Source organism: Lichenostomus cassidix, chromosome 1Aa (genome assembly GCF_008360975.1).
Source record: "Lichenostomus cassidix isolate B80296 chromosome 1Aa, HeHo_3.0, whole genome shotgun sequence".
NCBI classification, from domain to species: domain Eukaryota; kingdom Metazoa; phylum Chordata; class Aves; order Passeriformes; family Meliphagidae; genus Lichenostomus; species Lichenostomus cassidix.
Window position 1 is genome coordinate 47,707,486 of NC_139480.1, and position 26,312 is coordinate 47,733,797.

General features: G+C 50.6%; 2 protein-coding genes across 6 annotated transcripts; one reads left to right on the forward strand and one right to left on the reverse strand.

The window, feature by feature from the left end:
* Window positions 1-38: 38 nt before the first annotated feature.
* On the forward strand, window positions 39-8,786 carry CHADL (chondroadherin like). 4 transcript variants are annotated; one of them, XM_085048670.1, is made up of 5 exons: window positions 39-2,979; window positions 3,958-4,128; window positions 4,221-5,882; window positions 6,573-6,739; window positions 7,090-8,786. In XM_085048670.1, the coding sequence occupies exons 2-5, from the start codon at window positions 3,976-3,978 to the stop codon at window positions 7,322-7,324; spliced, it is 2,217 nt and encodes a 738-aa protein (XP_084904796.1). In that variant the 5' UTR covers window positions 39-2,979; window positions 3,958-3,975; the 3' UTR covers window positions 7,325-8,786. The 4 variants fall into 4 exon arrangements, with proteins under 4 accessions (XP_084904796.1, XP_084904797.1, XP_084904798.1 ...); XM_085048671.1 differs by having other exon boundaries at window positions 39-2,946; XM_085048672.1 differs by having other exon boundaries at window positions 39-2,946; window positions 3,964-4,128.
* A 1,081-nt stretch (window positions 8,787-9,867) lies between these two features.
* L3MBTL2 (L3MBTL histone methyl-lysine binding protein 2) lies at window positions 9,868-26,305 on the reverse strand. Of its 2 annotated transcripts, XM_085048673.1 has the most exons (17): window positions 26,221-26,305; window positions 24,509-24,776; window positions 24,161-24,294; window positions 23,282-23,405; window positions 22,222-22,301; window positions 20,804-20,921; window positions 20,339-20,473; window positions 19,576-19,664; window positions 18,915-19,146; window positions 18,132-18,211; window positions 17,433-17,537; window positions 16,143-16,290; window positions 15,228-15,310; window positions 13,454-13,688; window positions 12,615-12,680; window positions 11,563-11,685; window positions 9,868-10,738 (listed from the first exon to the last, which is right to left on the reverse strand). In XM_085048673.1, exons 1-17 carry the CDS (start codon window positions 26,269-26,271, stop codon window positions 10,629-10,631), a joined length of 2,181 nt encoding a protein of 726 aa, XP_084904799.1. In that variant the 5' UTR covers window positions 26,272-26,305; the 3' UTR covers window positions 9,868-10,628. The 2 variants fall into 2 exon arrangements, with proteins under 2 accessions (XP_084904799.1, XP_084904800.1); XM_085048674.1 differs by lacking the exon at window positions 12,615-12,680.
* Window positions 26,306-26,312: the final 7 nt, after the last annotated feature.

Consider the following 26,312-nt stretch of genomic DNA (forward strand, 5'->3'; position numbering starts at 1 on the left):
TTGCACTGAACAAGCGGCAGCAGATGCCCCTGAATCTGTCTGGAGGATTGTCCATGTGCCCATATGGGTTTGTGGCACCTGCCTGTACCACTCCTGAGCACACAAGATCAGGCTGGTCTTGCTCCCTCTTCTTTCAAGCCTCTGAGAATCAATACATCTCTAAGGCAGCACAGAGTTGTTCCTTCCCTCTCTGTTTTCAGTTGGAGACTGTTCATCTTCCCTTACCATTGACATGCAGGATAAATAGTGCTGGGAAGAAGGCAAGGAGACACAGTTGGCTGTCCTTTTGTTGTGAGAGGTAATGTGTGCCACAGCTGGCACATGCTTGGCCTGGATGCAGGAAAAGCTGGTGTGAGCTGACAGGCTGTGCAGGCAGCATGGACAGAAAAGAAGGCTGGAGACACTGGAATGAAATAGTGTGTGCTATGTGCCAGGCCTACTCATGTGCACTCTCTGCTTGAATTCCTCCAGCATGTGAGCCTGTTCTGGTGAAATTGGGTGGCTGGGGGAAGTTTGGTGTGGCTGTGACCCAGCAGACTCAGGAAAGCAGTGTGTCTCATCATTTTGGTGGCAAAGTGTTGGCTTTTGGGTAAGAGCAGTGTCCCCTCATTAAAAAGAGGCTGCCCTGAGGCTAAGAGCAAAATGCATTTTATTCTGGTTTCCCAGACTGAAGCTGAACTCCTGTGTCCAGATTGGTAAAAATCAACCAAAGGTTGATTTTTATCTACACCTACAGGAGTTTCAATCACTGCAATCTGAACCCTGCCTTTTTCACCTCATCCTGTCCTTAAGTTTTTCTGTGAGCTTGAGGGCAAAACTGAGACACAAAAAAACTTTCTGTAAGCCTTGAACCTTGTGTAGCTTTCTTTGAAGCTTCATGGTCTCTTGCTGCTCTTTGCATCCCTCTGCTGTGGAGAAGGATCATGGAGAAGAAGAATGTGATGCAGAGGCCAAGCCAAGGGGTCCACCTCTACAGGAGCCCATCTGCAGTGAGTCTCATGGATCATGTGTGTGCAAGGATCCCAGAAAAGCCAGAGGGATGTGCTGCTTGCACAAGGACATGTGGGCCAGATCCTGGAGGAAACCTGTGCAACAAGCTTTGAGTAGCCAAGCCATAGCAGCAGGCAAGTGTGAGGGTTGATCCTGTAAGGGTTTTCAAAAGCAATATTTAGAAATAAAATTTTCACCTGGTATTTAGTGTCAAGATGAGATGTCTGTAGGAAAAAGGGGGGTATGAGGCTAGAAGTGATTGTCTCTGTAGAAGACAGATTTGCTTTTAGATAGGACATGGATAAAGAAGTCCCTTAAAATTGCATTATGGTTTTGGATTAGGAAAAAAAATGAGGCTGGGAATTACTAACTTTGGTTTCTATTAGAAATTGCTCCCAGAGGATGACTGTTCCCAGCAGCACTCTGAAGGAATGTGGGGTCATTCCAGTGCTGTTTCAGACTGTCTTGTGCAGCCATTTCACCCCAAAAGCACTGCTGTTGTCAGATGTATTTTTAGTTTGAACTTCTTCAGCCCAGCAAGGCAGGGGTGCTGCAGAGTTCTGCGTGGAGCAGTTCTGGGCATGTCTGGGAGCAGTGCAGTGATAGTAATGGGAAGAAGCTCCTTGCAGGCAGAGGCCAAACAAATGGAAAGTGAAAGTATCTGGCCTGGCAGAGGTGGGTTAGACCTGACAAGTGGAAGTTCAGGGGTGCTGCCTTCATGTCCCATGCTCCATCAGGGAGAGCAAAGACTGGCTGCCTCCTGCAGCCTCAGTAAAGCTGAAGCTGGTGAGATCATTGCTGGGTAAATGAACAAACTAAAAGCCTGGGGTGAGGCTGGGGAAGAGCCAGATGTGGCATTCAGCACCTGATATCACACCTCACCCTCTCCATGGTTCTCCAGCAGAGCCCAGGCCACCGCCAGGGAGGTTTTGCTGTCCAGGCTGTTATCCAGGCAGGGGTGGGTACTCCTGGCAAGGGGAGATGATGGAAGGGCCAGGCAGAGGGGAGCAGGGTGGGCTGTGGGACAGTGTCCAGAGTTGTGGTGGGGATATGGTGGATGCCATGGATGATTCTGCATTGGTTAGCAGATGGGGTTGCTGCTGAGATGCCACGTGGCCAGAAACAGGACAGAGATGTTGTAGTTCAGGTGGAAGTAGTCAAGGTTCCCCAGACCACTGAAACTGCCTGGCTGGAGCCATTCTACCACATTGTCCCTTAGGTGGAGGTAAGAGATGGCTGGCAGGTCTGGAAAGAAACCAGTGTCCATATTCAGATATACTGGTTCTGGCAGCTGAGATTGCTGAACAGGGGAAGGGCTTGAAGGGGAAGGAGATAGTAGTGTCACATCTTCCATATTTTTGTCAAGCTGCAGATCTGTTCCTGTTCCCTGGGAGAGTGAAACGACAGTCTGGGAGTAAAATGAATGCCTCCATGTCCTTCTGTAAGCTAACGATGTGTCACACAGGCACTGTCACCCCAGCCTCTTCTAAACAAGCAAAGAAGCAAAATGAGGAGAGCAGAGGGCTGTAAACGTGGCACAACTGGTCAGCTGCCTCTCCTTTTGCTCAGGCTTACCACTGCCATTGCAATTTTGGCTGGATGTCACCTTTCTGCCCTGCACCTCTGTAGCTCCTGAGACTAACACAGCCGGCAAACCGTGAATGCAAACCCCACATTGGCTTTGCCGGGCTGGTGCTCCCAGCCCCCTGCGAATCGAGAGGGAGGCAGTGTCTGGGTTGCTGCCCTCTCTCCAGGGGTGGCTTACCCTTCCTCCCCCCGTCCTTTTCCTCCTCCCACGTTTCTGGCTCTGCTCGGTGAGAGCTGCTGGGAAAGCAACACAACGGGGCCCATTCAGTTCTCACTTCTGCAAGGAGAGCAAACACCAGTGCAGGAGCTTGGCAGTTGCCAGACGAGGCAGGGGCTGCTTTCCTCTATTCACCGCGTCTTGAAGTTCAGGTACTCCCAGCCTTGGGTGTAGGAACCCTCCAGGTATGTGGGAGGGAGTGATGGGATGATGCCTGGCATGTGGCAGCACCCCAGGGACAGCACAGAGACTGAGTCTGGGGGCATTACATTGGTGGCACTGGCCAGTGGTTGTGCAGGAGGGGGCTCACCCCAGTGTGTGTGTGGGCTGCAGCAGGACTAGCTGTGGTGACAGCAGGACAGAGGTGGAGCATGGGACCAGAGGGGACAATGAGCTACAGTGGGCATGGGGCTGTGTACCACAGTGGCTCCACAGGTTTGAGCCTTGCAGACCCCATTGCTGCTGTCTCAGAGCTTAGGGGGTGTATTGGTCATATCTGCAGCCTGCTGCCTCCTCTGTGTTTGTCCCAGCCTTGGCCTCTCTCTGGTACCTTCGCCCCAGGGGCTCACTCCTGCCCAGCCAAAACCAACCTGTCCTTCCTGTAGCTAAACAGTGGAGTTCTATTCTAAACACTGGTATGAATAGCTTACAGGAGGAAGCAGAGGGAGTGTCCAGGATAGGAGGCAGAGAGCTGGGCGGCAGATGACCAGGGTGGTGGAGACATGGGACATTTGCATTTGAAGGGTAGCAGCTCAAAAGCCTGTGTGATCACATTCCCTGCATGGCTATACCTGCTTGCCTTACAAAAACAATTGTAGGATGGATATTGATAGCTTGTACAGACCAAGGCAATCTTGAAATTAGTGATATGTGAAGAAAAGGGAGGGTGTGGGGTGGTGTGGGGTGTGTTCTTCAAGCCAGTTCCCTGTGAGTGACCTGCAACTGTGACCTCTACTTTTAATTCCAAGTACTCATCCTCTCCTTCTTCCACTCTCTTCCTCATTTGTAACTTGCTCACAGCGCAAGAGCAAGAGACAGTGAGATTTGCCCCACCAGGTCACAGCAACAGCCCTCTTGGCACATGGGGTGCCAAGCAGGCAATGCTGTTTGGGGATGCATGGGAGCCTGGCCTCTCTCCTGGTCTTACTGGTGTCTCTTCCCAGCCCCAGGTGCTGTCCAACATGGGACCATCCTGGGGGCTCCTCCTGCTCACAGCAGCCCTGGCAGTGACAGCTGCCACCCGCTGCCCTGCACCCTGCGTCTGCGATAACCTCCGTGCCAGTGTCCTGTGCCTCAACGGGAGCCTGATGGCCATCCCTGACACCATCCCAGAGGTGGGCAAGGGAAAGAAAGGTTGAGGGATGGGGAGAGAAGATAGGTATGGCAGCCCTGGGGTAACTCAGTGTTTTATTTGTGTGACCGACAGCTCACTAAAAAGCTAGACCTTCGGGGCAACAGTTTCACGGTCATCCCAGCGGGAGCCTTCCTTGCTACCCCCTATCTCACACACTTAGACCTACAGCATTGCAAGGTGGAGAGGCTGGAGGAAGGGGCTTTCCGGGGGCTGGGGAGGCTTGTCTACCTCAACCTGGCCTCCAACGGCATAGCCCTCCTCTACCAGGAGTCCCTGGATGGGCTCTCCTCCCTCCAGCAGCTCATTCTGCAGGGGAACCGCATTGAGGAGATCCAGCCGGGTGCTTTTGGTCATCTGGGCTCCCTCACTGTCCTTGACCTGAGGGCAAATGCTTTGGTCTACCTCCCAGACATGGTCTTCCAGGGTCTGCAGGTTCTTAGATGGCTCCGGCTGTCCCACAATTCCCTCCACGTGCTCGGTAGCGAGGCTTTTGCTGCTCTGCCTGCCCTGCGCAGGCTGAGCCTGGACCACAACGAGCTGCAGATGCTGCCTGGCGAGGCCCTGGCCAGGCTGGATGGGGCTATCAGGCTAGACCTGGGTCACAACCCCATCACCTACGTGGCCGAGGAAGCCCTGGCCATGGCCTCGCTGAGGCACCTCTTCCTGGACCATGCCTCCCTCCAGGACGTGGCACCCGACGCCTTTGCCCGCAGTCCCCAGCTTCGCATGCTGGACCTCCGCGAGAACCAGCTGCAGGGGCTGCCACCCCTGGCTGGGGCCGGGGGGCTGGCGAGGGTCAGCCTGGATGGGAACCCTCTGCTCTGCTCCTGCCTCCTGCGCCCCTTCCACAAGTGGCTGGCGAGGGCACGGGTACAGGCCGAGGGTGCCTGTGCTGCACCCCCTGCCCTCCGTGGCCGATCCCTCGACTCCCTGAAGCCCCCTGAGATGAGGTGCAGTCGCCTCCGGCCACCCCCTAGCCCCACCATCGCGCCAGAGCAGCTACGGGCAGCAAGCAGCAGGCAGTGCCCCCGGGGCTGTGTCTGCTCCCCCGATTTCCATCATGGGTCCTGCGAGAACAGGGACCTGCAGGAGATCCCTCAGGACTTCCCTGGGGACACCCGCCTTCTCGACCTGCGCCGAAACACCTTCAGGACGGTGCCACCGGATGCCTTCCCCGGCCTGAAGGAGCTGGTGTCGCTCCACCTGCAGAGCTGCAGCATCAGGGTGCTGCAGCCCGGGGCGCTGCGGGGGCTGGAGAGCCTGGTCTACCTGTACCTCACCAACAACCACCTCTCCACACTGGCGGCCGCTGCCTTCGAGGGAGCCCCGCAGCTGGCTTACCTCGACCTGGACCACAACGCCTTCACCCGTGTGCCTGCGGGCGCCTTCCGGCTCCTGCCCAACCTCATCTCCCTCCATCTGCAGCACAATGCCATCGGGGAGCTGGCAGAGGGTGACCTGGCCGGGGCCAGGGGGCTCCGCTGGCTCTACCTAGCTGGGAACGCCATCAGGCACATTGCCCCTGCTGCCTTGGCTCCCACCAAGATGCTGGAAAAGCTGCAGCTGGAGGGAAACCACCTAACAGAGGTGCCCACAGCAGCCCTATGGGGCCTGCCTGCCCTGAGTGAGCTGAAGCTGTCCCAAAACCCCATCAAGCACATAGGGGACAATGCCTTCCTGCCGGTGGCCTCCAGTCTGCAGCACCTCTATCTGGACCACATGGGCCTGGAGCGGGTAAGTGTGTTATGGGACCAAGGGGCAGTGGCACCACAGGGCGTATCACAGGTTCCACTGCCCAGGGCTGGTGGCTCCTATAGGGGCACACAAACAGGTGTCCCCAAATTCCCAAGGCCTCAGGAGATACTCTGTAGCCTGGCTGGGAAGCCAGATTTCTTCAGGCTCAGTTGTGGTATTGCTTTGCTTCAACCTTGCTCCAAGCTCCCGTGGGAGAAGCTTTCTCCCTTCAGTCCTTAAAGACCCAATTTCAGTGGGGTCCAGATAATTTCCTAAATCACCTCCTTCCCCAGTCCTGGTCAGATTTCTCTTTCTCTTATTACAGGCTGTCCTGCAAGACTCCTCACTGCTATTACCCAAATATTTCCATCCTCTCAAGAAAGTGGTGCTAGCAGCACCCGGATAAAAACTATGTATCTTAACAGCACACAAGGATTACTCTGAGACCTCCTGCATGTGACCTTTCTAAGAAGCCTGAACAGGGGTCTAGTGAGCACCAAAATGAGACTGAAACTGCTTGAATTAATTAAAGTTACTTGAATTCCCCCCCTCTTTAAAGCAGCTCTTCCACAGGGCCGCCAGGTTCAGGACAGGTTCTCAGGCCCCCAAAGATGATCAGAAGCGCAGGGGCAAAGATCTGCTCCCCTGCCTTGATCAGTATGCCTCTGACTCACCCTCCCTCCATTGCAGATCTCCCCCCATGCCTTCTCCGGCCTTGGTCCCAAGATCAGAAGCTTCTACCTAGAGAGCAACAAAATGAGCAACATACCCGACATGAGCAACTTCACAGGGCTGGAGATCCTCAACCTGCAGGATGTGCCTTTCCACTGTGACTGCCAGCTCCTTCCACTGCACAGGTGAGTGCCACGAGGGGGGAACAGCCTTAGAGACCTGCCTGGGAGAAGCTGGACCCTCCGAGAGGGGAGGCACAAGCTGGAGGCACAAGCTCACAGCACACTGGCCATTTTTGGTCTTTTCCCATGGTGATGAGGTGGAGCACACACCTCCGTGCAAGGATGGAAGTTGCCTGGGCTTTCTGGGTGCAGGGAAAGCAGCCACAAGCTGAGGTGGGTAAATATTCAGGTGTTCAGAGGTCACCCAGGTGACCTGGCCTGACTTGGAAGAGATCATCCACTTACGGCACGGAGTTTTGCCTTTCCTTTTGTCCTCTCTCATGCCTTTCCCTGATCTTCTGCCACATTTTCAGGTGGATCAACAAACTCAACCTCCGTGTAGGAGCCACCTGTGGGTCCCCTGCAGAAGCCCAGGGGCAGAAGGTGAAGCTTTCCACCACTTTCCAAACTTGTCCTGCCTGGGGCCGAGATGAGACTGGGGAAACCAATCCTCACAAGACTAAGGCTGCAAGCAAGCCCAGCAAGAAAAAGAGGTCCAAAATACCTCCAGCCAGAGGCTTCAGTAAAAGCAGAGCTTATGTTCCTTAAGGTTTGTAGGACAAGTGCTGGGCGTACAATTGTACCCACATTCTGGCTAGAACGGTTTTTCTAGACTTGTCCCCAACCATGGAGACATGGATATTGCCCAAGGCACAAAGGAGAGCCTGGTGCCACCAAAACAATGCTGATTTGCCAAAGATGCAGGTTTGGTTTTGCAGGACACAGAGGCATGTTCTGAAGAGTCTGCAGCATGTCTTGGTAATTCAAAAACTGAAGCCAAATATTGCTGCTTCTTTCCAAGGCTTCCTCCAGCCATGTGGAAAAGCTGCTATCTACAAGTTTGGTTTTGTTTTTGAGAGCACTTTCACAGCTTCCAAAACCATAGAAGAGCCCTGAGTGGGACTGCAACTGGCACCAACCAGTAAGGTCCTGCACTGGTGCAAATCTTATGCTAGAAAGCTTAAAACTTATTAGTGAAAATGTTGCCTTAATTTCCAGCAGTTCCTCAGAATTAAAACATAAGCAGATGGAAACCTTTTTTTTTCCCTGCAGAATTTGATCAGTGATCTGACTGGTGAAATGGGATCAGTGACCCTGTAAGTGATCCCGTCATAAGTAATGTGCTCAACCTATTCCTCATGGCTGCATAGGTTGGGACCCCAGGCCCTGGAAGTTTGCTTAAATTGAAAAGGCTTAAAGGTAGATTTACAGATAAAGCTATGTTTTGACTTACTGTGGATTTTGGTAGCCTGGAAAGCAATACACAAGCCTTTGGCCTCTTCCTGAAGTTTGTCACAGGGCTTTAGGGTACAGATTGTAGATCAAATTTACAGTACAACTGTTAAAAAAATCAAAAATTCAAACCATGCTTTAAGTCCTTTGAAGTTCTAGGTTAAAGCAAGAAATGACAGAAGCAGACACGTAAGTGCAGATGAATATCTGGTTTTGAGGCTGGTGCCATGGAGGTTTTGGCTTTTGTGACAGTGGGGTGGGCTTTAATGATTGTAACATTAGGGAGGGATGGGATCCACCTGTCTATAAAGCATAAAGGGTGCTAGTGAGGTCCCTCTGCAGGTGACTCAAAGAGCTACCAGACATGGGATAAAATTTGCAGTTTTACAGAGGTGAGCCAGGGACTCCTGAGGTAACAGAAGCCAACAGGGATACACCAAGGACATACCTCAAAGGAATTAAGGTGTGTTCCTCAAGGAAGGTGATGCAGCCAACCAGCTGAGGTGCCTTTACACCAAAGCACGCAGCATGGGTAACAACCCAAAGGAGGGGCTGGAGGCCACCATGCTGAAGTTATGACCTTATTGCTATTAATGAAACTTGGTGGGACAAACTGTGTGACTGGAGTGGATGGCTATGGGCTGTTCAGAAAAGGGAGGAGGGAGAGGTGGAGGGGTTGCCCTCAATGTCAAGAGGTGGATTGAAAGTGAAGAGCTGTCTCTGAAGAACAGCCATGAGCAGCCAAAAGCCTGTGGGTAAAATCAGACTGAGGCAACAAAGGGAACTTCAGCTACATGACAAGAAGGCCTGTTGATGCCTTCTTGCCCCAGTTACAGGAGGCATTGCATTCACAGGCTCCAGTCCTGCTGGGGAACTTCAGCCACCTTGACATCTGCCGGGAAAGTACCAAGGCAAGCTGCAGGCAATCCAGGAGACTCCTGCAATGCATGAAGGAAAGCTTCTTGAGCCAGGTGGCCTTCTGTAAAGCTTTTGACACCGTCCTCTACTACTCCCTTCAAACTGAGAGATGGATTCCATGGGTGGACTGTTTGGTGGATTAAGGAATGGGTTGGATGGTTGCCTTCAGAGGGTAGTGATCAATAGATCAGAGTCCCAATGGACATGAGTGACCAGTGCTGTCCCTCAGGGGTCCTTACTGGGACCTGTGTTATTTAATGTCTTCATTAATGACATAGAGTGATAAAGTGCACCCTCAGCAACTTTTCAGGTGACACCAAGCTGAGTGGTGCTCTTGACTCACCTGAAGGATGGGATGCCATCCATAGGGATCTGAACAGGGCCAAAAGTGGGCACATGGAATTCTGACAAGGTTTAACAAGACCAACTGCAAGGTGTGGCAATAGGGTTCGGGCAACCCCAAGCATCAGCATAGGCAGGGGGATGAAGGGATCAAGAGCAGCCCTGCCAAGGACTTGTGGGTACAGGTGGATGAGACGATGGACATGACCCAGCCATGTGCACTCAGCCCAGAAAGCCAATCAAACATCCCAAGATGAGGGAAAGCATCCAAAGCAGCATGGCCAGCAGGGTGAGGGAGAGGATTCTGCCCCACCTGCAGTGCTGCATCCAGCTCTGGGGTCTTCAGCACAAAAAGGACATGGACCTGTTGGAATGAGTCCAGAGGAGGCCACCAAAATGCTTAAAGGGATGCAGTAGCTCTCCTGTGAGGAAATGCTGAAACAATTGGGATTGTTCAGTCTTGAAAAGAGAAGTCTTCAAGGTGACCTAATTACAGCCTACTGATAGCTGAAGGGAACATACAGGCAAGATGGGAAAAGACTACCTACAAGAGCATGTGGTGACAGCACAAGGGGGAATGGGTCCAAACTGAAAGACAGTAGTTTTAGATTATGTATTAGGAAAAAATTCTTTACTGTGAGGGTGGTAAGACACTGGAACAGGTTGCCCAGGGAAGTTGTAGATGCCTCATCCCAGGAAGTGTTCAAGGCTAGGTTGGATGGGGTTTTGGGCAACCTGATCCAGTGGAAGGTGTCCCTGCCTACAGCAGGGTTATTGAAACCAGATGATATTCAAGGTCCTCTTCCAACCCAAACCATTCTATGATTCTGTGAAAAATGTCTCACTTCTTCTGGAGGCATCATAATCTTTTATTGTTTCTTCACCTCTTTCCACTTTTTCTGTCCTGATTTTCTTGGGGTTTGCAGTGCCTAGACTGGAGAGCACAGCACCAAAGGGGAAGCTCCTTTTCTGATATGTCCTGCACTCGTCATGTTGGACAGCAGCTTGTCATCTCCAGCCACAGCCAAGAATCCAAACTGCCCTTTTGTGCTCTGTCAGCCTCTTTCGGTTTTGAGCTCCTGCTCCAAAAGGTGCCTTCAAAATCAGGCATGCACAACCACAGCAGCCACCCTGGTCATGCTCCTCAGCACACCTGCAGTCTTTCTGCTGTTTCCCGGGGCTTAATATGACAAGTCTTGGGGAAATTTTCTTGCACAACAGGAAAGCAGAAGTGTGATGCTGCAGGGTGGTCTGCTTTACAAAGGGAAGGCCCTTTTGGTCCTCTGCTTCCCTTTGCCAGGACCTTCCCTAAAGAGCCACAAGGAGAAGCTGCTGTGGGCAGCTGGGGGATACTCCAGGATCAGTCTGTGTCTTCCTGCTTTATGCTGCTGATGGGAACAGGAAGATGTGTCTCTCCAAATTCTGCATCTGAAGGGTCAATGGTTTCTTCTTTCACCCGCACAGCAATGACTAACAAGAGACAGCCAGAGAGAGGGAAAAAATAAGTAAATAAAATCAACCCATGTTGACTCGCACTACCTGCAGCACCTCCAAACTAGCTCTGTTCATGCAGGTGCTCAAAATGTCCCAGGCCCTGGGGTCAGCCCACTTCCTGAGGTTCCCTCACCACAGGCAGCCTTGTCATGCCAGTGCAAATCTACCCATGGTCACAGCAGCACTCAGGATGGACTAAACCCTGGCAGCATGCAGCTGCTGGCTCCCAAGAACAACTCCCAAGGGAGGAAAAGCTGGTGTGGTCCATTTTCAATCTGCCCGAGTTCATACAGGAACTTAAACTTAGGCAAACAGGAAGGACCTTCATGACTCTCCATCCCCATGTGCACAAGGCACCTCACCCACCCTCCTCCCCCATACCCACTAGGGTTGGCAGGTGACCAAGCTGCTCTTCTGGTCACTACAGCACGAGGGGCTATGTTCACATGCTGCAACAGCCCTTATGGGGATTAGGATGTGACAGCCACCTCTGACATATCCACCTTGTCTCTCCTCCCTGACCTCATGCAACCAGACTGCTCAGCAGGGCAGCTAGGTCCTCAGCAGGCATTAGCAGCACTGAGATACTGAGCTGTACTGCTCCCACCAAACCTTCTTGGGAGGCAAACCTTTCCAGGGAGAGCAAGCAAAGGCTTTCTTCTACTCTCTGGAGGAGTAGGGAAGGACATTTGACATGCTGTTGCCTTTCCCTGTCTGGGGGCAGCCATGACTCAGTGGTCAAGAGGGTGTACAGGGCAGAAGTGGATGTGGCTGCGGGGTAGAGTAACTCATTCCCTTACTCTCATCAGGTGCTGGCTCTGGCAAAGCCCGGCTGGCAGCTTTTGCTTCTCGTCTTGTATTCGTGGCAGAAGGCTTCTTGACAGTCTGCTTGACACTGCGGGCTTTAGCAGGTAACTTTTTTCCTTAACAAAGAGATAACAGAGTATGGGCAAAAGCGTGTTACTTTTCCCCTGGAAAATCAGCAACCCTGCTCCTCTGAGAAACCACAGGCCAGGGACCAGCACAACTGAACAGAAAGCTACATGGTCGTTAGCTGCCAACTGGTTATGCAACAGAAATAGCCTACTGGAGAAAAATTCTATAGTCGTCATCTCAACATATGCTCCTTCATGTTCTCCTTCATTAAAGGCAAGGCACTTCAGCATGTGCTTAACTTCCAAGGAGCAGGTCCTCTTGGAATCAGTGCGGAGTCAGCTTTGCTTACCTGTCTGGGTCTAGTCCTAGGCAATGAGCATACTTGCTGCAAGGCACAGACACTGTAACTGTAATGTTCTGGTTTTTAGCTGACCTCTTCATTTAGGTTGAAAATCTCTACATTCTTTAGATGTCCTTTCCCCTCCACCCCCCAGGAAGGAATTTCATGTCTGTCTACATGATTTGCCACAGCTACTGCAACAATGACAACAACAATGACAAGATGAAACGATAAAATGGTTTCTACTGGCCTCTTCAGCCATCTTAAGGCCTTCTTTCCCTCAGCACAAAGCAGGGTTGCTCTCCAGCTACCCTCCAGCTGCAGCAACCATCTCTCTCCAACCATGGACACAGCAGGGAAAGCAGCACAACCTCACACCTGGAAGCAAGTGCCATATATACCCTGGCCAACAGAAAACAGACTGCAAAACAGATCCTTCCCACACACAGCTCTCTGCTCTTTAGGAAACAGGGCAGGTAAGAAGGATGAAGCTGTGTTGGCAAACCCACAGCCGACTGAGGGCATCCACAGCAAGACAAGGCCTCTCTCTCCTGCTCTGATGGGACATGGACAGGGTTCCTCTAACTGGGCCCAGCCTGCGAGCGAGCGGGAGGGCGCTAATCAAACATCACTCACTCTTCTTTCCATAGGGTTTCTTCTTCTTCTTGGGCACCTCCTTGGCCTTCACTGGAGTTGTGGGCTCTGTCATGGAGACGAGAGGGAAACGAAAGCCAAGTCCCATAACCAGTAGGTAACTGGGATGAAGTGACATAAGCGAGAAACAGATATACCCGTCCCCCCAAGCCAAAGCCCTCTTCCCAAGACAACCAGCTGAGGGGAAAGCAAGGCTCTAGTGCAGTTGCTGTCAGTGCTTCCAGGTGAGGGCCCAGGGTGGCAGGCTGGGGCAGCACAGGGGAGAGAGGCCCAGTACAGACTTGGCAGGGGCAGTAAAGAAACAAGATTCGTAGTTTGGGACAAGAAGGAAACATCTGCAAAGGTGAGGCAGTGGCCTCCCTGTGACAAGGGAAGGAACGAACTCTTCAGAGGATGCTCTTACCTTTAACAGACAGAGTCAGAGAGTTGATGAGAAAAGGGAGCATGGGCTGAGCTCCCACTGCTACCTGGCTAAGGTTTTAGATATACTTAATAAAAGGGAGCTGTGCAGGGATAGAACCACCTGGAATTCTACCCAACTTCCTCAGGAGCAATTAATTCTCTGTTGGTGTGTAGGTGAGGGAACAGAGGGAAAACAGAGCCAACCTCAAAACTCAGGCTGTTTTCTCCCCTTCAGACTCCTCCCTCTGCCAGCTGCTAGAATGTGTGGCAATAGAGGAAGATTTATGGTAGCCAGTGCAATTGAAGGAGGCCATTTGCTTCTCCCTACAAGGCCCAAAAACCAAAGGAGCCACTAACAGAACAGGAGGAAGGAAACCTTTATCTCTAGCATTAGAAACCACAGCAAAATCTTCACTCACCTGGAACCACGGGAGGTTGAAGCTGGTAGCCTGTCAGCTCACACCACCCCACAGGATAAATGTCTGGAGACTCGCAGTCCACCCACTGGTCATACTCGCTGTCCCAGCCATCGAAATGGATGCTCAGGAGACGTTGGACTACGCGTTTCACTGTGGCCACACAGATGAGCCGGGGCTCCATCAGGTCCACTGCCTCCACCTTCATGCCTGCTTTGAAACCATGGTTTGGACAGTCCTGGGTGCATAAAAAATGAAAAAAGAAAAGCTAAGGCCATTGCAGTCAGTCCACACCCATATCTGGCCAACAGCACCCTCACACAGGCTAGCCTCCACCCTAAAGCACGCAGAGAACAAGCCCACAGATCCAAAACCAGATCCAAGGCCAGCTGTGTCCTTAGTCAATCTCAGCCCAGGTGCTGCAGCAGTTTTGCTGATGTAAAGCAGCTCCCACCCCTCACCCAACACACCAGCCACACAACCACAGGCCATAAGCAATGCAGAACCCACCAGGAGCCTGGAGCTCACAGAAACACTAGAGAATCACAGGTCACACTCAAGAGGGACCAACATATCATTGCACCCACAAAGGCAGGACACTCATGTCCCTACCAGCCAAACAGGGCCTTTACTTAGAGAGTACATACTCCTGGGCCTTGAGCTCTCCTTAAAAGGCCAGCTGCAGCCCAGTAGAGTCATTGTATATTGTCTGTCCTGACTTCAGGAAGGCTTTTGACACTGTCTGCCGTAAGAACCCTATAGATAAGACGATTGAACTATACAGGCTGGGTGCGGAAGCAGCAAGATAGATTACAAGTGACTGGGCCTAGAGGATGGTTATTAGTGGCATGAAGTCTAGTTGGAGGCTAATAATTAGCAGTGTAGCTCAGGGGTTAATACTGGGTCCAATCCTATTCAACATCTTCATTAATTGTCTGGATGACATGTCAGAGTGTCATGTCAAACCAAGCAAGCTTGATTGAGGTAGAAAACTGGGTGGAGAGACAGAATATACTAGAGGGTTGTGCTGCCATCCAGAGGCGTCTTGACAAGCTGGAGAAATGGCAAAATCCCATACCTGCAGAGGAAGAACCCCAGGTACCAGAACAAGCTGGGGGCAGACTGATTGGAAAACAGTTTGGCAGAAAAGGGCCTGGGAATCCCATTGGCCACAGTGATGAACATGGGCCAGTGATAAGTCCTTGGGACAAAGAAGGCTAATGGTAACCTGTTGTCAGCAGATCAATGGAAGTGATCCTTCCCCTCTGCTCAGCACTGATGAGGCCACACCTGAATTGTTCCCTGGTACAAGAGAGACATGGACATACTGGAGAGAGTCCAGCAAAGGGCCAGGAAGATGATGAGGGAACTGGACCCTCTGTTTCCTTTTTAAGGAAAGGCTAAGAGAGTTGTGATTGTTCATACTGGAGAAGAGAAGGCCCAGGGGTACCTTAATAATGTGTATAAATACCTGAAAATGAGAGTGCAAAGATGGAGCCAGATTCCTCTCAGTGGTGCCCAGTGCCTGGACCAGAGTTAACAGGCACAAACTGAAACACAGGAGTTTCCCTGTCAACATCAGGAGACGTGTTCTACCATGAGTGCCAACAAGCACTGGCACAGGTTGCCCACATGGTTGTGGAGTCTCCACCCATCCAGAAGTCATCTGGACATGGTCCTGAGCAACCTCAGTGATCCTGTGACAGCCAGAGCTCTCGCACTCTTCCTTGCTCACTCCAAGCATCCCTACACATCATTTCTTCCTGGCAGCACTCACTGTGTTGAAGAGCCGTGATGGAGCAGGTCTTGCTTTCGTCTCTTCCAGGTATCGTTCCCAGCTGAAGGTCTTTGCATCGTACCCTGCAGCAGGAACAAACACTAAGAGCTGAAAAGGCAGTCACTGGGTAGACCAGCTGGGGGAAAAGGCAGAGTAGGCAGGAAGGAGGCACAGCAACTGGTTGCAAAACAGGTTCATGAACCAATACATACAGCCTGATCTTGGACATGAATCTAGTGCATGGATTCCATGGGAGTCCAGCACCCCTCTCCAGCAGACAAATACAGAAAAGTGCAAGCTGCAGCTCTCAACATCCATGTCAGCCATAGACCAGACCACAGAAAAAGGTGAGGAGCTTCAGCAGGTTGGAAGTGGTATGTTCAAACACACCACTAAGACCAATCTTTCTTTCTCCCACTAGCGGGAACATGAAAGGAAGATGGAACAGTACTGCACAAAAATGCTGCAACACGGAAGTTCAGAGCAGGCTTTTTTGGGTATGGCTAAATGAGGCAGCAAAATCACTTCTAGGGTGATTGACTCTTCAGAGTTTAAAGAAATACTTATGTCAGATCTATTCATAGAGAAAAGAATAGAGATGACTCCTGACACTTAAATACTGACTCATGCAGCAATGGCTCTACTTATCCCTTCCCAGCCTCCTCATCCTTTAAAACCTCTTCTGTTCAGTTTCCAGATCATACACCTCTCCCACTGATCTGCCAGGAGTTAACCAAGACTTGGTATATGGGCAGAGCTCAAACAGCCTGGCTCTCTGAACTAGCCCTGTCTCCCTGAAAAACAAGTGGATTGGGATCTTGTTTTCATTCATCAGAACTTGACCTCTCTCAGAACAGCAGCACCCATCAGATTCTGCATGCAGGTTTGTACCCCAGAGCAGAGTCCAAATCTCACCTTTTGGAGGGGTCAGTTCGATGTTGTTCCTCTTACAGAAGTTCACGGGGAAGATGGCGTGTGAGGAGGCATGATAGCAGAACCAGTCAGAGCCATCATCAGATGTGGCTCCATCAATGCTGATCATCAGATACCCATCCAAGAGAACCTGAGATGGAAGTGAAGGCATCAGTGTGGAGCTTTGCTTGCTCTAAATCCTCTCCTCCTCACAAAAGATTCTCCCAAGAGTCCCCACAGATCAATCATAATTGCCACTACATAGTAAAATGCAATGTTGTATTCCCCAAGGCATGCAGTAGCTTCTCCTAATATGCTAGTCAACACAAGCTAAACCCCAAAGCAGCAATTTCAGCAGGACTGGGACCAACACTGAGAGCCTTGTGAAAGGACTATGTGAAAAGCCTTAAATAGTCAGGAGCTCTGTTCTCCCCCAGAAACACTTTATTGGCAATCCAAAAGCCCTCTACACCAGCCAGATCATGAAGTTGGTACTGTGTAGAAGGGAAGGGAACCGCCCTTGGATTTGCTACTTTGTACAGCAACAAGCCTTGTCCCATCCTGTCACTCACTGGTAATTGATGCCTACCAAATACAATAGGCAGGCCAAACTCTTCCACTTCCATGCAATGGCTGAAGGGAACATTTTACAGACACAAATAGCTCTCCTAGCATCCCACTGCCAAACTCCAAGTGTCAAAGTTCTCAGCTTGTGTTCTACGAGGGCAAACATCTTGAGGAAGCACGAAAAGCCCAGATTGATGCTATGCTTTCTACATTCAACATACTTCACTGAGGAAACTGGGGCAAACAATTTACATCTCAACACTAGCACAAGAGTAGAGCCTATTACCACCTCAAGAGAGACTCAAGGAGACACATCTATGCTCAGCTTCCTCATGCCATTCCCCACATAGAGGTCACCTCACAACTCTTCCCTTCTTTCCACAGAGGCCTTTCCATGCACTCTCAGAGCTGGAGAATGAATCTTCCCTACTGCACGCCCAAGGGCGGAAGAAGGGTGGCTGTCAGTCACACACATTGGACTCTAGCTCGCAGACCAAGCATGCTCCTCTTCACACAGTCCATTTAGGTACACATGGACAACAGTTTCTCAGACTGCTGAGGAAACCTCCCAGTTCCCTCCACACAACAGCCATCCATCTCTCTTGACAGCCCTCTCCTTGCCCTCATGTAAAATCCTACCTGGTCTTATTAATTTGAAAAGACCCGAGGAGAAGCTGGATTATCTCAAGTAAACACAGCAGACCCCCTTAGGCCCACTGAACTTACCTTGCAAACAGTGGCCACACAGATGTTGCCCAGATTCAGGGGGTCAATGGCTTCCAGTTTCATGCCTTGCTCAAACCATCCACCTTCAGAATAGACAGCTCGTACCTAAGGGAGACTCTGATATACCATGTGCTGCCAGGGCTATGGGACAGTCCCATCCTGACACCGAGCACAGCAAGTGTAAGTAGGATTAGAACTTCTTCACTTGGTTCAACTCAAGTTGGGAGGTGAATGCAGAAATATTAAAAGAAATATAAAGAGGCAGCCAAACCAACACTATGTTTGTGTCAGCAACCTCCTGCTACGGCTCTGGTCAGTCAGAGCCAAGCCCAGAACTCAGCTACTGCTCCACAACAAAGCAAGCAACGTCATCTCAGTTCTTACCAGGAGGATCCAGCTCCTTGCTGGAACTAGTCTCTCCCATGCAATCCTCTTCCCTCTCTAACTCAAAGCTCCCCTGCTTGCCCTTCAATTGAGTCCCTCAATCTGTCACTGTCCTTTAGTTCTTTCAGCTCTCCAGTTAGACCTGCTCCTGCTTAACCACAGCCTTGACACCCCAAACACCTTACTGTCCTTAGCTGTAGGAAAGACAAAATAGCCACCCTCAGAAACCCACACAGCAGGAGGCATGCCCAAGGAAGGAAGTGCTTTCAACACTTCTTTTTTTGTGACATCCACAGAAAGGCAGACTTGTCCTACCTTCTTAAACAGATAGGGGACAGCATCACAGTAAATCTTCCGGAAGGTGGGATGGTTTGCCATGTCATTACGTTTTTCTTCTGTGAGGAATGGAAGAAACACAGAGAGGTAAAAATCCTGCAGCAACTGCAGTAAGAAAACATACTGGTTATTAATTTTCCTGTGAGAGCTTAGCTGCTACAAATGCCCTCAATATGAGACCATTTAATAAAAAGAACAGGTCAGTCCCTCTACACTTCTCATAAAATGGGCTGTGATGAAGGGCTTGCTCAGAAGCAGCTGGCTCAGCTTCCTGAGCACTACTGATAACACCTCTACATGCAGCTGTAATCACCAGGGAGAGGCAGCAAGGAATAGAGACACAACCAAAAAGATCAGCAGACCTCGAGTCTTGCTTTTTTTCTGCCAGCCTAAGCTCATCAACAATTCCTCTTGGTAAAGTCCAGAAAAACACAACTTGATGGCATCCAGTGTTACCAAAGCCAGCACATAATACCTTAAAAAGACTATAAAGATCTGTGATGTTGTAAAGAATGCATTCTCACACTAATGGGATAGACTGCCTGCTTCAGGTCAGAAATCCTACAGTCCCCTGTCCTGACCTGTGATCACAGGGCATTTATCTATCCAGATAAAAAAGCAGCAGACACAAAAGTAAGCTGACTTTACCTGCCAGGTCCTGAGGCAACTGCCTCACTCCCAGCACGTCAAGGCTGGTGGCAACAGCAGGGTGCAGGCAGTTCACAGCCAATCAGAAGATGGTTGCAGTGGCCTCATTCTTACCTGTCTTCTTTATGTCATGGCCCACTCTCCGTGACCAGCCCACAGGATGGATGAGGGGACTCCACATGTGGCACCAGAAGTCATCATCGCTGTCACCGTCCTCATAGAGGAGTCTCAGTCTGCCCCCAATCACAGTGTCCACCACTGCCATCCGTGTCTGGGACACTTGGTTCTTATCCACCACCTCGACCCGCATGCCCTGCCGGAACGGGTACTTCATGCTCTCCCCCATCTGGCAACAACAGACATAGGAGGTGAGATCAATCACAGTTCTCCAAACACTGGACTTCTGACTCTCAGAGCTACTCCCTGGCACTAAAACAGGGCAATGAAAGGCCAGGAGCTACACTGGCCTGTCCCTCCAGCAAAATGCCAAACCTCATTCCCAGTATTTCCCAGCAGACTACGTGACAATAGCTTTTAAAGCCTGCCTATGACCCAAAGGAGAAGCTGCTGTGCTGAGAGGGCACGGAGGCTGTGCCATTTCCCACAGCATCACAACAGGTAGCTTAGGAGCATGTGGAAGCACTCCTTGCCCCTGCCCTGCCCAGGTTTCAAGGCACACAAAAATTGCACACATCAGAACCAGAAGAGACATGCTGACCAAGTCTTGATTTCAGCTTCATTTCCCCCATGCAAAATGACAGCCTCCCATGTTTACCTTCATGTGGAAATCCACTGGGATGGTCCTGGCTCCCACCAGTTTTTTCATGAGGTAACTTCTCCAGTCAGTGTACTTGGCATGGATAGCTACATATGGACAGGAAAAAAGCCCATCTTAATGACCAAAATAATCACAGCACCACACTACGCCTTTCGTCTCTCTGAGAGTCCATTAGTACTAAAAGGCCTTCTTCACACTCAGATTCTGTACTGTTTTGCCAGCTTGCCCACATATCTGGCTGAGGGGATCACCATTGCAGAGTGAACAGGGCCAAGGAGACATTCAACTCCACTGATATAGATGAGGAAGTGGTAATAGAGCAAAAACACATGAGCCACACCAAGCAAATCTCAGCTTGCCACAGAATTCCACTAAACTGGCATCCCTCTCTGAACTGCTAGTTGTGCAGGGACTGGAGCCACTGCCCTTACCAGAGATGCTGCCCAGGATATAGGACCAAAAAGTTACCCCAAAGTTTAAGTCCAGCCACCATGTGGGTTAGAAGGAGGAAAAGCCACCTGCATTAGCCTCCACAGGTTTGACATCAGCTCTCCATGCAGCATCCCCAGGTCAATGACAGGGAGATGCAGAGGGAGCAATCCAAGCAGTCTCCAGCTTCCCTAACTCAAACTGCTGCTTGTAACTCAAAGCACAAGCAGAACTGTAGTCCTACATACAGTGGGAGCACCTGTCCTCCTGTGCTAGGCATAAACCAAAGCTTCTCCATGCCCAGATATATGCCCTCTTGCCCCACACTCACTTTGTGGTGGTACCAGGATTTTGCTGTTGACGGCACACCAGCCAATGGGGTGAATATCCACTGTGCCCAAATTGCACCAGAAGTCATGACCAGCATCGTTCTCAAAGCCTTCATATCGCAGAAGGGCCCTGTATCCTGACAGGACAGAGCAGACAACCAAAGGCATTAGAGGCCTAGAATCTGGCACCACAGGCTTAGTACCCACAGCATGGCCTTCAGAGCTCTGCATAGATTTACCAGAGTTTCTCCAGCAACTATTCCTACAAATTGCCCAACAACCAAAAGAGGAACCACACACTGCTTCCCTCTCACTCTTGCACCATGGTATTTCCTGTTCCAAAATCTCTCAGCAGCTGTAGAGCTCCAAAGAGCTGCTGTTTTGCTCGACCAGCTCCCTTCAGCTCTCTGAAGCTGCCCTCAGAGCTTAGCCATGCCCAGCTGTTGAGAATTACATCGGAGACATACCTACAATTTGGATGACAGTTGCAATCCAGTACACACGGCTGGGGAGCACAGCATCACTGTTCAGCACTTCCATTTTCATACCTTTCACCACATCATCCCACTGATCAAAGAGCGGCACCTGAAGGATTGGGGAAGCCATGTTGGGAGAGGAATGTGGACAATCAGCAGGGCTAAGGCCCTTCTAGCTTTCAGAGACATGTCTTAGGCAGCTACACTTTCACCTTAGACACAGGCTTGCATGCCTTACCACTCCTACATCTGCCAACGCCTTGCAATACAGCTGAACTGTCCCAAACATCTCACTGGGACGTTCATTGAGGATCCCAAAAGGCAGAACATCATACAGCAAAGCTTAACTATTTCAGTGCCAGCTGTCCTATTATCCCAAAGGAGCTGCTCCCATTCCTCTATGGCATAAAAACACCTAACAATCAATAAAACTGCCAACAAGTCAGCCTGATCTATCCTCAAGAAAAAGGAAATGCTGTCAGCGGTATCAGACCACAACTCAAAAAGAATATAATGAGTCTTATTAGAACTGGACATGCTGGAGGGGCAGCTACTGCCAGGCTCACATAAGCTGAGTTCCTCTCTGCACATCACCCTGGGCTGTGCTCAGCCATACAAACAGCAAAGTTAGCTTCCCACTGTTATCCCCAGTCAGACCTAATTCTGCACCCAGTCAGCACTGGGCTGTTGCTACTGATGCCTGGAAAATAGAATAGATCTTCCCAACAATCTCAGAGTGAATATAAAAGCAAACCTTCACTTGAAAGCTTTCAGATACACAATATGGAGAAAATGGCATGTGGTATAGTAATTCTACAATTTTTATAAGGTTAGTCGATGAGTATACTCATGATATACTGTCCAATTAAAAGATTAGTTGGTTAGGTAATAATTCCTGGGATCCTGACAGACTGGAAGCAGTCCAGAGCTTTCTTTTGCCCCACTTGTGTTATATCTGATTCAGATTCTGGTTAGAAAACAGAATGTTCTTGTAGTTGGTTCTCTTCTTGGAATAAGACTAAACAATACTTAGGAATGTGTTTATAAGGTTAGCTTATTGTTCCTAAATGTGGGGAAGAAAGATAGGAAAAATACTAGAAGCTACAGCCATGCTTTAGCTATCTACAAAGCTACAAATATATGAAAAATATAAAAAGCTAAAAATCTTAGACATCACTACCAGGAGTGTTTCTATCAAGTCCCACTCTGCTTCCTTCCCCCAGGACTCCTGGTCCCAGTGTGAGACTCCCATTCTTAGCTGCAAGAAATCCCACCTACTTTCCTTGCATCACCTGGGGCTCAATAAGCACCCACTGGGCCTCTGCTCCCCACCTGTCACAGGGGCACGGGGGAGGCCCATGCAATGACACACCCATGTGCCCTGCCATGCACAGCAAAGTAGAACTCACGTGTTTGAAGCAACTGACAGGAGCTGCCTTGTAGCTGTGCTCCTTCAGGTACTTTCCCCAGTCAAAGCCCAGGACGAGTGCTATAAGCAGACATGAGAGCAGAAAATCAGGTGAGATCACAGAACAGGCAAAGGGTTACCTCTGGACTACAGCCTGCAGTGTCCAGGCACTAGGACATAGCACAGGGATTATGCATTCCACTGCATTTTCTCTGGTGAGAAACTAGACCCTATGAGTGCATGCTCACTAGCCCCCATATTTTGCCAAAGAGGCAAAACATGTTATTAATCAATATTTACAGTCACTTGCTTTTGGAAAAGGGGGAGCAGAAAGGGCAATAAAAGGAGTCAAATCCAGCCCAGGGCTAAAGCACTCCAGGGAAAAGGCATCCTTTCAGGGCTAAACAACTTTACAGCTTTCCCCCTCAGCAGCAACACTGCAGGGTCATAGCAGCAGCACTTATTTCCCCAGAGGGTGCTGGGAAAATCAGAAATATTAATCTGAGAGATAAATCCCACATTCACTCCTGGCGTAAGGCCACAGTTCTGCTCCAGCAGCAGCCTGCTCAGGGATCACTCCCTGTTGCTGCCATGCCCCAGCACTCCCCTTTTCCCTAACACAGTAAGTTGCTGCTCCTTCACCTGCAGTGACTGCTTACTGCTCAAGCTGATCACTGAGTGACTTGGGGGGAAATATTAACTGCCTGAAAGCAGTGGGGCAGCGAATGGCTGGGAGAAGCAGAACACCTTTAAGTCATCATTGCCAGCAGAAGTCAGCACCGTGTGGGACTGAGGCCACAGAGCTTATGCTCCAGGCCAAGTCGTACAAGGAGTGAGGATGAAGCTACAATAGTGGATGGGCAGGAACCTCCATCAGGGCACGGAGAGAAAAAGACACTGCCCTGTGTCCTGCCAGCCTGTGTCAGAGCAATGCACACACATCGTACCAGTACAAGGCAGTGTACCAGAGAGGAGGAGGACTGCAGAGCTTACAGCCCTCGAGTTATCCCCATTTCTATGACTCCAGCAGCTACACCTCCTCACACCTCACCTACACTCACCATCCTGGCCTGTCAGTGTCCCATCTGCCAGCTGTCCCGTGCCCTGTGAATGGAGGAAGGCCCCTATCTTGGCCGACCAGGATGCCTTGTGCAGAACTTTAGCTTTCTTTGTTGGTGGTTTCCCCTACAAAAGAAGGAACATTAGAAACAGTTATGGCACAGGAAACTACATCATCCCTTGCAACTGCATATGCATCTCTGCCTTGGGCCAATTTTCAGGTTCATACAATATTTATTAATGCTCACAGAACAAGAAACAGCAGGTAAAATATCAACATGTCCTTTCTAAGCTTTTAGGGAGCATCATCTTTAAGCTGGCATTCCTTCTCTGGGGACTTCAGGCAGGAAGAACAAGCCACTGGGAATGCCAGTTTGATCTTTAATTAGAGAGCAACCATCTACCCCTACATAAAGACACATTCTGCTCCATCCCCAGGAAAGCTCATAGAATTACAGAATCTCCCTGAAAAGCTGGAAGTCTGCCTTCCTAAAGTTCAGGAGCCTGACTTATATTCATCAAGATATTCATCAAGATATATTCATCAAGAATATAAGTCATCCTTACCTGACCTATATTCATCAAGATTACAAATTCCACCAATAAATGACCACTGCAGCCCAAGCTGCCTCCAATCTTGACATCCCCAGTCAGTTCACTTATCTTGGTAACCACAAAATCTACTCTCCTGTTCCCTCTGCTACAGCTGTCTATCCCTTGGCTTAAGAAATTAGCCCCCTTCCATTCCAGGAGTCTCCTGGATTACATACATCTTGCCATGCTACTTTTTGCAGGTATCAGGGTGGTTGAAATCCCCCAGCAGGACAAGAGCTTGCAAGCATGATGGAGCCTGAGAGCCAGATGGAAAGGTTTTAACTCACCTGCAGTCTGGCCAGGATGCTGGCCTTTTTGGAATTTGAGGAGTAGCTTCTGGAGCAGGAGACGCTGCAGAAACGTTTGGTCTTCGAGAAGAAAGCCTCCCTGGTGCCCACAATCCCACACATTTCACACACAGCTGAGAGAAGGAAGGTCAGAAACGTGAGCATTTGGCAGAGTCAATGCACTACAAGGACAGAGCTGAGATCAGCTAACAGCCACTACACAGAGCAGATCCCTCACCCAGCCCAGAAAACGCAGTCTGAATCCAAAGTTGCTCCCAAAGCATCCCCAAGGTGCAGCCACACACCCTTCACTGCCCCCAAACACGTCTGAGGCAGCACAGGCAGTACCTGGCTCGGAGCCGCTGTCTTCTGTGAGCCGGCCTGTGGATGGACGGTGCATCGGAGAGGTCGAAAGCTCTCCAGCTTCCCGGTCTGCCACCTCATCATCACTGGACTCCTCCAGACAGGTGCTGCTGTCACTGCCCATGCTGCTGTTGTAGCACGTGAGGCTGTCATAACCCCCAAAGATGTCCAATTCATCATCCTCCTCGTCGTCGTCACCTTCCTCCTCCATCCGCTCCAAAGACGAAGTTTTGCGGCAGAAGGCAGACACCAACTACAGAAACAGCCAGTCTGCTTTAAATAGACATTTTACACCCCACTGCACAACAAACCTGTCTGTGCTGCCAGGGGGCCTCTGGGGCCAGGGAGTGGCCTCGGGGCAAGCAAGGAGTCCACATAACAACCCCAAAGGCAGGAGTCTGAACCCTTATCCCCAGACAGGTCACTTCACTGGTATTCCACAGGCTGCATTCTGTTTCCCAAGAGGAAAGTGCCACAGGGCTGCAGCTAGACAGAAAACAGCTTGAGGAACATGGAAAAAGGGCAAAGCATCTGACAAAGGACAGATGAGACTGTGTCCTTCCAAGCAATGTTTCTCCCAACACAGTTGCACAGCACAGCAGTGCAGACACCATCACAATAAAACCACCACAGACTTCCAGAGCAGAGCACAAAGCTGCATGTTCCTGCCACCACAGATCACAAGAACAGCACCACCTGAAGTCAGCAGGGCCATCTTGGCCCTGAAGATAGTTCATGTCCTCTGGAAACTGTATGGTCTGCAGCTGGCCGTGGTTTAGAAACTGCACCAGCAGGATGGCAGAACGTTTGTTAATTAGGTTTTTGCCTACAACCCGATGCCTCCACAGCTAAACACCTTCATTAGCTCTTTGTACTTGCTGTTACAGCAGAAGAGCTGTGAGGCAGCAACTGAAGAAAAGCACAGAAAAACAGTGATTGTGTCTCAGACTAGGAGAATCTTGAACCAGGCTCCAAATAAGCACGAAAGAAGCTGGGAAAAGGTGTTAGCAATTCATGAAGGAGCAGCAAGAAGTCAGCATCAGCATAAGGAGTGATGGAACAGAAAGGCAGACCCAAACAGCTACATGAGACAGGAGGATACAACTGTTCATCCACGTGTGCTACAAAGAATCGGCAGCAAGCCCATCACCTCCCAGTGCTGAATTCCCTGCGATCCCTGGAGTCTGGCTATCACTGACACACGGCCAGGAAAATCAGACTTCCCTCACTGCTGTCTTCCCGCATCCCTGGCTTTCACACAAAACAGACCCAACGCTCCCAGGTTGTTCTCTGAACAAAGAGTTGCTCTCCTGTGGATCCAGACCCTCAGACAGCATTCCTGACGTCTGAAAGGCCTGAACTCTTTTAAAAAAGAAATATTTTCATCGCCTTCTAGTCCCTGTGTGGGTGCACCTTCCACCAGATGGCAAGACGTGAGCACCCTTGGATTGTTACTCTTCCTCAACAGGCGAGTGAAACTCACGGACACATTACAAGTCCCCACAGCTCCCAGGCAGGGGCAGCATCACCTGGAGCGCCCTCAGGTAGCTGAGGGGGACGCAGGGGCCCGTTCCGCCGGGATCACACGGACCCCCCGCCGCCTCCAGGAGCAGCCCAGTTTGGGCCCCGTCGGAGGCCCCGCCGAGCCCCCGTCCCATCCCGTCCCGTCCCGTCCCATCCCGTCCCGTCCCGCTCACCTCTCCCCGGTCCCGCTCCATCGCTCCCGGGACGCCGCCAGCCCGCCTCATGCGCGTGAGGGGCACTCCCCGCCAGCTGCGCGTCTGATTGG